The following is an 11,792-nucleotide window of genomic DNA, read 5'->3' as shown; positions in this document are numbered from 1 at the left end:
AGATAGAGTTGTCCTTCAAGTCTCACAGCCTCCTGTAATATTAAGGCAAATGGAAGATATTCCCTGCCCCTTAATAGACCCATGTAACCTTCTTTGAGCTTTGGCCTAGCCCACAGCCTGAGTCACATGGAGCAAATGGTGGTCGGAGCTTGCTGAATGGGTGAAGGAAGAAGGGTGCAGCAGAAAGAGACAGATGGAGCTGAGTCAGAGCAGAAAAGGTAGCATGAGTGAGAAAGGAAGTGATTTTGATTAGGGAGCTTGTTTGTGGGGATGGCTGAAAGAGGGCAGGTTTGGGAATGGCCTTGGTCCTTTATTGGTAATGTACACAAATTTCATTTTTACCATGGTGGAATAGGTTTTGTGGTATGTGAATAAAATTTTTTGTTTCATCTTAGAAGAAGAGAGTTTTTATTTTGCAAATTTACCCTGGAAATATGTCTTCATATCCATAGCAGCTTTTCAGTGGGTAGAATGCAGGACCTGGAGTCAGGAAGACCTGAGTTCAAACATGGCCTCAAACATTCACTAGCTGTGTGACCCTGGGCAACTCATTTACCCTCTGTTTACCTTAATTCACTGGAGAAGGAAATGGCACAGCATGCCAGGATCTTTGCAGAGAAAACCCCATGGGAATCACAAAGAATCAGACATGATGTCTAGGACAATGAATGAATACCAAATCCAAGTAGTAGTCAAGAGAATATACAATCTTGGCATGGCACACCACATCTGACTTTTGTCTGGCAGCCCTTATCTAGGTATAATGGTTCATAATCCCAACACCTCTCTGATCAAAGCAATGTCATCTTGCAGTGGTCAGAAAGAGACTTTTAGCAGATGTTTAGCAGATAAGATTCAAGAAAGCCATCAGACATCCCCATAGAAATGAAACTTAGAAGCTAGCAGCAGAAAAGAACTATGACTTCAAAAACCAACAAAGCAGTATCCTCACAAAGGCAATGGATCCAGGAGAGAGCAGCCACACCCCTTGCCAAAGAAAAAGTACCCAGAGGAGAGCAGAGATGTGACACTCACTAGGGATACCAACTAACACCATGATGACCCACCTCCACCAGACGATATATCTGTTCCTGCAGGCCTAAGAGTACAAGAGATACCCTCAAAGTGTATTCTTTACCACACAGGATCATGACATCAGTTGTCCAGTGAATTGTGTACCCTCCATCCCTCTTTCCTAGCCCTTCATATGTATTCCCTAGATACTTCTTCTATGGGTGTATGTGTGTCTGTCTGTGTGTCTATGTATGTGTGCTTGCTTTCCACCTTAACTCTGGAAGAGTATGCTCAGTGTACTCACTGCGGTGTACATATGATGAGAGGGAAGAACATTTTCCTGGCACTTAATTTTTCTTGACATTGGATATAATGTCACTTTAAAATGAATCTATCCATAACATGGGTAGTAAAAATAATCACTCTAGTGGATACTCATGAACCATGTTTTTACAATGTGCATACTGACACCTAGCCCACCACAACCCCATCCCAAGTGCCTCAAACCTTGGGTAGTTTTTGAGGGTGAAGGCTTGTATAAGAAGGGATCACCCAGATGCTGGACACTTTTTCACATTAAATTTCACTTTATTTGATTCATCTCAGTGCTCTACCCTCTCAATGACTTTTTGGATTCATTGGGTTGAATCTAATACGATGAAATTACACACAAAATGTTACACCTGGGATCCAAAAGTATATTTCAAAAATATAGAAGGGAGGGATGAATCAAGTGCATCCAGAAAGAAAGGAGTATGTCTAGAAAAGATCTGGGGGTGTTTATGGACTATAAGTTCAGAATGTTTGGTAGGTCAATCAAATCCAGCACTGAGAAACGTGTCAGGTAAGCAGTTTTACTAAATCACAGCAGCTACCAATCCATAAGGCAAGTTTTCTTAATGGAGATGAAGGAGAGCAGAATGCTAAACCTGGAACAAAATACCAAGCCCTTTCTCTTGATTTTTAGTACAAACACAGACCAGGAAAACCGCCTACTAACCTTGGCTAAACAGGAAAGAATGCACTAATCCAGTAATGAGTAAATGACAGGAAGATGAATCAAATAGCAAAAGCAGACAGAGTCACTGTATGAAAATTGCTGAATTTAGTGTGTCTGTCTGTGGAATAGAAGGAGGCATCTCATGAGTTCCCTTCAAATGTCAATGAATGACCAACATATAGGGATGGCATGAAGCTCTTGTGTTTCTCTCCAGGTCCCTCAGGCTCAGACTGAAGTTCTTCTGCTCAGGACACCAAGAACATGATTCCTGTGGATGTGCTCTTGGGTATTGCCTTCTTCTTCCAGACAGGAATTGGAGTTCAGGGAAACTTATTTCTAATTTATCTCTTCAGCTTCCTTTTCCTCACTGGCCAGAGGCTGAGGCCCATAGATCTGATTCTCACTCAGCTGGCTGTAGCCAACTCTTTGCTGCTTCTTTCCACTGGTGTAGTGGAGGGCTTGGCAGCTTTGGGTCTCAAGAATGTTCTGGATGACATTGGCTGTAAAATTGTCTTCTACCTTCACAGAGTAGGTCGTGGCCTTTCCCTCAGCGCAACCTGCCTCCTGAGTGGTTTTCAGGCTATCATTATCAGTCCCCACAAACCCAGATGGATCAACCTTAAAGCTAGAATCCCAAGATACATTATGCCTTCTATTCTCCTCTCCTGGATTTTCAACATGCTGCAAAATGTTGTTATTCTTGTGAAACTGAAAGGACCAAGGGGCACTGGAAACACCTCAGAAATGAAAGAGTATTTATACTGCTCTGTTAATGTCACTACTAGTATTAGTGAGTCACTCCATGCACTTGTGATCTCCCTCCCTGATGCTATATGTATGACCTTCATCAGCTTTACCACTTGCTACAAGGTTTATCTCCTGTACAAGCACCACAAGAGAGTCCAGCAGGTTCACACTGACAATTTTTCCAATAGAGCCTTCCCTGAGACAAGAGCCACCCAAATGATCCTACTGCTGGTGGGCACTTTTCTCACCTTTTACTTACTCAATTCCATCTTGACAGGATGTATGCATTCTATGACACTCAAACCTTGGATGCTGCATGGCTCCATCTTCTTGGCTGCCTGTTTTCCAATGGTTAGCCCCTTTGTGCTGATCAAAAGTGACCCACAAATCGTGAAGTACTACAGTGCTGTCCAGGATAGAAAAATTCCACATACTGAGTGACTTCAGTAATACTTAGTCCCTAATTTCTTCCCAGCCTCTTGTGAATGAAGAAAAGTCACTGGAAACCCTTAGGCTGGAAGTGTCAGAAGAGATTGAGAATCCTCATGTAGGTATTTAGACTAGCTCTAATTTCACAGCAAAGGGACAACGGGAGAGCCATTAAAGGTACAAATAATGGAGCCTGAATTGAAGTAGAAGGCACTTGACACTATTCTCCCAAGAATCCTAGATCATTGGGGAGATAAAGGTATAAGACCCTATCTAGTCTAATGCATACCATACAGGAATACCACTGTCAACACCCATAGGTTTTCCCTCTTTGAACACCTTCATTTAAGTAACTGCTTCTCTCTTAAGGGGCAGAACCTAACATTCATTTTTAAATTTCTCCTTACCTTCAGCACCAGTCTGATTTTCTGCAACTTAGAAGGGTCAACCACACTAACTGTTCATCTAATTTTCCTCTTCATTCCTTGGGAGATGCATAGATTTCAACCAATCCCTCTTCCAAATGACTCCAGTTGGAATACTTGAAGAAAACTGTAATATCTCTGCAAGCCGTGTTTTCTGTGGAACCCTTGGCTCATAGGGCCAATTACATGGGTCTCTTTCTTCATTGGTAGGGACTAATTATTCACTGCCCTGCCCTGTATGAAGAGCAGCAAAGTTGGAGAGAGCAGTAGAGACAGGAAATCTTGGCCTCTCTGACTTCTATCTTTGAAGGAAAGGAAATGGGAAGCCCTGGGACTTTATTAAACACCCTCTAGTTGTCTGCTATTCTGCTAAGCATTTACAAACATCTCATCTGAACCTCCCAATAAACTTTTTGCAGTAACTGCTATTCTTCTTCTCATTTTACAATAGAGGACACTGAGACAGGCAGAAGTTAAATGACTTCTCCAGGGTCACACAAATACTAAAGAACTGAGGCAGATGTGAATTGAAATCATTCTGAATCTATTGTTCCATTTACTATGCCACCTATCTGCCCAACAAAGAAGGAAATAGGGGGCAGAGACAAGATGGCAGAGAAAAAGTAGGAACTTGCTTAAGCTCTCCCAACAAAGCTCTCCAAATACCTGTTCAAAATGACTCTAAACAAATTCTAGAGCTATAGAACCCACAAAATGACAGAGAGAAACAAATTTCCAGCCCAACAAAAGGTAGATCAACAGAAAGCAAGTATTGAACCAGGGTAGGAGCAGAGCACAGTCCAGCATGGGATGCACCTGGACAGATGAGCAAACTTTGGGTGACTCATTTGCTAGCAGCTGTGGTGGTTTCTCAATTTCTCAACCCACTAACACTGGGGAGAGGATGGAGGGTCAGTGGGAAACCTCTGTGGGACCTGGGTGAAAGAGTAGCACAGTCAAACAGATGACCAACCCCAGCGGTAGTTCGGGAGAGGTGTTGGCTACAGAGGCAACAGCAGTTTCAGGAGCTCTGGGTCCACAGACTGTGGGGGATTCAGTGACTGATACAAAACCTCAAAACCTGGAACAGTACGTCCACACCCACCCCCATTAGAAGCACAGATCTACCTTGACAAAGAGTTAAAAACGCAAGTATTTGGCTGGGAAGATGAACACATAGCATAAAGAAACTTAGACTATATAGTATCTTACTTTGGCAACAAAAAAAAATTAAGACATACGAGTCAGAGCTCTTACATTAAAAGCCTCTAAGAAAAATATAAATTTGTCTCAGGCCATGGAAGAGCTCAAAAAGGATTTTGAAAACTGAGTAAGAGAAGTAGAGGAAAAATTAGGAAGGGAAATGAGAGTAACTCAAGAAAATCACGAAAAATCAGTCAAGGGTTTAATAAAGGAGACTAAAAAAAAATATTGAAGAAAATAATACCTAAAGAAATAGACTAACTCAAATGGCAAAAGACCTCTAAAAAGCCAATGAGGTTAATAGCGCCTTAAAAAGCAGAATTGACCAAATGGAAAAGGAGGTCCAAAAACTCACTGAAGATAATAATTCCTTAAACATTAGAATGGAGATTGGACAGTGGATAGACCTCTCACACTTGAATCAAGTAGTCCTAACTGCAAGCCCTCCTCAGACTTTTAATCATTTAACTTCGGTCTGCCTCAGGTCCTTATCTGTAAAATGGGAATCATAATAGCACATCACAGGTGCTTAAAAAAGTTTTCTCCCTCTCTAGTTAACAAAAAATTTGAAATACTGCAGCCAGGGAGTATCCCACCTGAGGCCCCTCCTTCAGTTTCATTTACCCATTAATATTACTTAATATTATCATCATATAATATTATATATGTAATATATAATAATATAATATATTTATATATAACATATAATTATATATAATATATTATTATTAATAATAATTAATAATACATTAATGTAATTATCCCATAATTACATTATTCCATATTACCAATTAATTGGAACATATTACATATTACATGTTCCATGTTCCATACTACATATATGTTCCATCCTTTTCAGAGGGAGCTGGTTGTTAAACATTTACAAGCACATCCCTTGGTAGGGTGCCCGTGAGATCAGAAATAAATGAGATCAGAGCTCTATGCCTTGCTTGTATTTTCATATAGTCAGTGGGCAGTCATTAAAAGTTTTGGAGCAATGGAGGGACTTACGAAGTTCAGCTGATGCATTCAGGAAACTATTTTCCGAGAAGGGGTAATCCTGGAGTAGGGGAATTCAGACCCCAGGTGAGAGGTAATGAGGTTGGGGAGGTACAATATGAAAAGAGGAAAGGGAACAGATTTGGAGATATTTTGTGCTGAAACCACCTGGAGTCTGTTCCTGGATCTCTGGGATCTGATATATAAACTTTTGGTTTATCTTGACTCCATATCACTTCTTGGACATTTTCAAAGTATCCCTTCTTCTTACCTTTTCTCCTCCAATTTCATTTTATGTATTGTCTACCCCAATTAGAATATGAACTCCTTGAGGGCAAGGACAGTCTTGGCTACATGTATCTACATTCCCAGACCTTAGCAGAGTGACTGGTACAACATAGCAAGTGCCTGATAAATATTTAAACATGGCTTCGCAGGTTAAGATTGTCCATTCAAAGAAAAGAAGGAGGAAACAGTGTGACAGTTTTGAGGAGAGAAGAGAAGGTCTGGAATAATCTTTATGGGAATTGTGACAGTCATTCAGAATTAAGAATGACTGAGAGAGACAAGTTGATTTGGTCATGTGTTTGTACTGTCCATCTCTCAAAATCTGATTGTGGACAGTGACTATTCACTTCAATGTTGCATAGAGCAAGATGGTGGAATTCGCGTGAACAACTTCCTAACAAGTTGTGATGTCCCAAGGTAGAAATGCAAAGCATTATCAGGCTTATCTTGCCAAACTGAGGCTGAAAGATGTTAAGTGACTTGCCAACGGACTCACAATTAGTAAGTGTCAGAGAAAGGGCTTGAACAATATGGTAATCTCCATTTTACAGATTACAAAATTATTGATCAGAGATACTTGCTTAGTAACTGTTTAGAGAAGAGGTTCTTAACATTTCTAATATAATGGACACCTTTGGCTGTCTGGGTTCCTTCTAAGTCTAATGCTTTTAAATGCATACAATGAAATTTACAGAAAAACCAAGGAAATCACTTTGGCTCACTTCCTCAAATCTCTCCCCCTTTCAGTTCTTTCTGCAAACAGCTGTCTAACTGATCCTCCCAAAGCCCAGGTCTGATTATATCCATCCTCTGGTTAGTGTTTCGTCCTTTGTGATCTGGTCCCTTCCTGTCTTCCCAGTCTCCTGACACTTTAATCACCTAAATTCACTCCCTGCTCCAGTGGCCCAAACCTCCCTGCTATTTTTCATACATGTGTGATACACATGGTGTATTTTCTGACATTAAGCCTTGTTACTATCCTCCTGACCTCTGTTTCCTGACTTCCTTGGCATCTTTGAAGTCTCAGCTAAAATCAGGTCTTTGACAAGCAGCCTTTCCCAACTCCCCTGAACCTCAGTGCATTGCCTTTGTTGCTATCTGCATTTATCTGTCATGGGGTTTATTTGGATTTGGTGGTTAGCATGGTGTCTGCCCCATTGAACTCTGAGCTCCATAAGAGCCGGGACCGTTCTTGCTTTCATACTTTCAAGTTTCGGCCTACTACCTGGAAAAGCCACAACTTAATAGATGTTTGTGGACCAATGAATGACTGATTCAAGGTGAGAGGAATGAACAGCCATTTATGTAAGAACGGAAGGGAAAAAAGAGACATAAAAGCAGAGAGAATTTACTGAAGAACAAGAAAAAAGAATCGAGGAGGCCATGGTCATAGAGAATTCAATTCAATATACATTTATTTGGGGCTTAATAAGGGCCAGACACTGTGCTAAGCTTTGGGGATACAAATAGGAAAAAGAGAGACAGTCCCTGCTCTCAAGGAGCTTACAATCCAAAGGGGTAAGGCAATATGCAAAATATAGTTGAAGAGAGAGGATACCAAAGGACACCACAACACACCTGGTGTGTCAGCAGGATTTTCCCTGAAATGGAAACCAAACAGAGCCACTGATGGAAAATGTAGTTACCTAGAAAGTTCTGAGTCCTCCATAAATAAAGTTTATAAAGTTCCAGGAAGAGTTTATTATTGTGCCCTCCAGCCTTCCAAACAGAGGGGAGGAACAAATGAGAGAGTTGAGGAGGTGTTGAGTATCCAAGGCTGACTCAATCTGCATGGTCATGAGATTTCCATTGATCAGTTTATTATGGAGGAGGATAGTTATTCAAAGACATGATGCTAAAGACAAAGAGTAAGTCCATGAAGAGGAAGATGGAGTTGGAAGAGGGGGGCAAAAGGTTGTGATAAGAGAAAATTTCAGAGCACCTTCCTAATGGCATAAAACTTTTAGGTGGCGTTTAGGTCAAAACTGTGTCCATATCTATGGGAAGAATAAAAGGAGTGGAGAAATGGAGATAATGAAGAATATGATGAATGGAGGGATTAAGATGACCAGCATACAACTCAGGCTCCTAACTCAAAGAGGATGACACCAGAAATTAGTTGGAAAAAAAGACTTGAAGACACATCCTGTAGTTCTTAATAAAGTTGGAAGGTTGCTTTCTCCACAGCTGAAGATGCCAGGAATGATATTGTGTGAGAAAAATATGATCGAATGACATGAACTTTTGAGATGGAAAGGCCTATGAGTGACTGCAAAAGGGAGAACTAGGAGAAGGTGGATAGAGGGAGTGAGAACAAACAGTATGCTGATTTTTGATGGCTATGTGAGTTAAGAGAACATCAAATAAGCACCCACCATGAAAGCAGATAATGAGTGATGGGCTAGCTTCAAGAGAAAATCAGTTTTCAATTAGCACCAGGATGACGAAAAGAGAGAGGAAGAGAAAGGGAAAGGGAGATGGAGAGGAAGTCAAAGGGGAGTCTTTCAGCAACAGAGCAGGGATCCAAACAGGCAGTGTGTAAAGAGGGCACAGATGAAGCAATTCCTAAGTATGCAGGAGACTGAGAAAGGTAAGTAGGAGGAAATGTTACCAGAGAAAAGAAATTTTTGGTTAAGGTATAGAGGTACTGAATGAGAGAGATGAGGGAAGCAAGAAGTTGGTATTTCCTAGTTATTGGGCAAAGAGTGTACCAAGTAGGAAGAGTTTGCATAGTTCTTTATTCAGCCATCTATTTCATAAACTTCCCGGCATTGCTTTTACTCTCCTGATGGACACCAGGTAGACAAGGAGGAGGAATAATCTCTCTTTCCCTACTGGCCCCCTATGGGAGATCCAATGGATGCTTTGGAATTTCTAGAGCCCACCCAAAGACTCACCCAGATAAAGTATATAGTAAGTCAGTAAATAACTACATGACATACTGAAAACCATACAAACCAACACTATACTAAATTGGGGTAACCATTCCGCTTAATGTTCTTATGCACATGCTGCTGAAGAAAGGTGGAGGAAAGGGGGAAACTGCTGACTGGCTCCAATATAAATTTATGTTACAGGACCTCAACAGAGCCCTCACTAAAGCAAGGCAAGCCTCCCTATTTAACTCATTATCCCACTTTCCACAGTGGCACCTCTACACATTTTCAACCTTCCTCAAACCTCCAATCGCTCTTCTTTTTCCATCACTCTCCCTGCTAAGAATCTTGACTCATATTTTGTGGGAAAAAATGAGACCATTTGTCAACAGTTCATTTGTCTCCATCTCATCTTCTTCCCCTCATATGCCTTCTGCCACTATTTCCTCTTTCAATCTATCTCATGTTATGAGGTGGCATTTCTGCTTGTCATGTGCCATACATATGATCCTGAAGATGAAATTATATGACTAATAAAGCTGACTGTAAAGGACAGAGGATTTCCATCTTGATTATAGCTTTGCTAGTGGGATGAATTGAGTGAAGATGTTAAGTTGCAGATAGGACATGTCACTGTGATTTAGTGTAGGAGAGATTAAAAAGTGGGTGGAAAGTTATGGGAAGGGATAGATGATGGAGGGCAATGGAGATGAGATCGAGAAGGGATTTTGAGAGAATGCAGAGGAAGCTCAAATGGATTATAGAAGACTTTGCTTCTCCTTCTGCATTTGCTTCAGGCTTACAAGAATGGGGAGGGCCATCAGCCATTTGGAACGAGTGTGAGAGAAACCAGAGCACTCAGTATCCAAGACATGAAACAATTTATTCTGCAGTTGGGCTTCACTTCCTCCCAGCTGCTGGAGCAGAGAAGCTGCTGATCATAACTGTAACACTAGGCCTTGTTTCCAGATCTCCTTCTCAGAATCAGCTGTGCCCAAGAAATGTAGACCTTTATGATCCGTCAGCCTGCCTGCTATGGCACCAGGGGACAAAATTCAAAGCACATTTTTACTCTCCCTAAGATCCTCAAACCCCAAAAGCAGACAATGAATTAGGTCAGTGAATCTTAGCCCCTTTTTGTGTTCTAGATGCCCTTGTGTAGTCTGACTGGTGAAGATAATGGAGCACTTATCAAAACCATGGTCTTAAATGCATAAAATATGGGAGATTACCAAAAGAAATCAATGCTATTGAAACACAGTGAGTGAAACATTTTTAAAACAAGTTCATGAACTCGAGCTTAAGAACCTTCATAATAGACTATGGTGAATCCTCCCTTCCACCTTTGACTTCCTTTGATTCCATCCTAAACCACAAGACAGAAGAGATAGTAATTGGACACATCCAAGCCCACGCAAAACTAATTTAAATCCCAAAAGAAATTCTACCTGAACTTAATCCATATTAAGTATGTCCTGTCTCACATGAAAAAAATCTCTTTGGTCATTTTTCAATGATCTTTATTCCTTTACTCTGAAAATTGAAAGATTACTTTGTAAAATAACAATGATTTGCATTGAAAATTTGTCCCATCTCTAATAATTGGAGAAATATAAATTAAGCAACTTCAAAAGACTACCTTAGGCCTGTTAAATTGCCAAAGATAGTTCAATCAAATGATAAAGGTTCAGTGAGGATAGAATTCGGAAATTCATAATAGACACGTGATTATAGTGATAGTAGATATATATCCTGGTGCAAAGTTTATGGAAAACACTATAAAACAAGCATCAAATGCTAAAAAGGGGTTAATATTCTTTGACCCACTGACTTCACTTATAACATGAGATCTTAAGAAGGAAAAAAGGACTCTACAAAAAAACACTTATGGAGCATTAATCCCAAGAGCCCCAAACTGGAAACAACCCACATGATTATGAGGGAGGGAATGGCAAAACATGTCTGTGTATGTGAATGTAAGGGAATATCAGTGTGCCTCAAGAAAGGACAAATGTACAAATATAATGCTCTATTGCAAGATTTCTGTAAAGTAATACAGATTGAATAAAATCGAGAAAATTTAAAAGAACAATACAGAAGTTGGCTAAAATGACCTAAGTAACAGCAGCAACAACACCCAGAAATCACCACAGGAAAAAGAATTCTAAAGTGTCCCAGGAAATCAATGGGATGTTTGTGTTGTTATCTTCTCATAGTAAATATAAATTGTGGAATGTTTAGCAAACTTTAAGTAATGGCATTGATGGTTTGACCTATGAGTATTTCGGGGTTTTTTTGTTTTTGTCAAATTCACATATGCTTTGTTCCCTATTATACAGTTTAGAACAGAAAGGAAGCCCAAATGATTTGTTGTAATCTCATAGGCCAGGCGCTGGTTCAGATCCTGCATCAGCCTCCCATGCTGAGCTCCCTTGGGAATGTGCATCCCCCCGATGATAGCAGAGAGGAACATCATAGCAAGAACGTCTCAAAGCACAAAAAATATGCGACAAATGTTACCGTTTGGTCTCTCTGTGACAAAGAATGAGGCTTTAGTTGAGTATAATCCTGAATGGGAAAATATTGCCATATGATAAACTGAAAGATTTTCAGGTATTTGTAACAAGAAACAGAACTCATAGGATAATTCAACAAAGATGTTCCAGAAGAAATAGAATTAAGACATTAAAAATTAATTATAAGGCATTGATAAAAGTTTAATTGTTTACTTATGATATGTTGAAATGTTATTAATATTAATTATTATTAGTAATGACAATCTTAAAAACTATTATCGTTACTAAGTTAGTG

General features: G+C 40.1%; 1 protein-coding gene across 1 annotated transcript; it reads left to right on the top strand.

The window, feature by feature from the left end:
- The first annotated feature begins 2,275 nt into the window (after positions 1-2,275).
- LOC140508258 (vomeronasal type-1 receptor 1-like) lies at positions 2,276-3,202 on the top strand. Its single transcript, XM_072616058.1, has one exon. The coding sequence runs from the start codon at positions 2,276-2,278 to the stop codon at positions 3,200-3,202; it is 927 nt and encodes a 308-aa protein (XP_072472159.1).
- Positions 3,203-11,792: the final 8,590 nt, after the last annotated feature.

The sequence above is a fragment of the Notamacropus eugenii genome, chromosome 5 (assembly GCF_028372415.1).
Source record: "Notamacropus eugenii isolate mMacEug1 chromosome 5, mMacEug1.pri_v2, whole genome shotgun sequence".
Taxonomy (NCBI): domain Eukaryota; kingdom Metazoa; phylum Chordata; class Mammalia; order Diprotodontia; family Macropodidae; genus Notamacropus; species Notamacropus eugenii.
Note: the sequence above shows the minus strand (reverse complement) of the source record. Positions and strands in the feature narration are given on the sequence as shown.

Bases quoted from the DNA above. Each gene is read 5' to 3' on its own strand.
- LOC140508258 (XM_072616058.1), top strand. From the start codon at position 2,276: ATGATTCCTGTGGATGTGCTCTTGGGTATTGCCTTCTTCTTCCAGACA.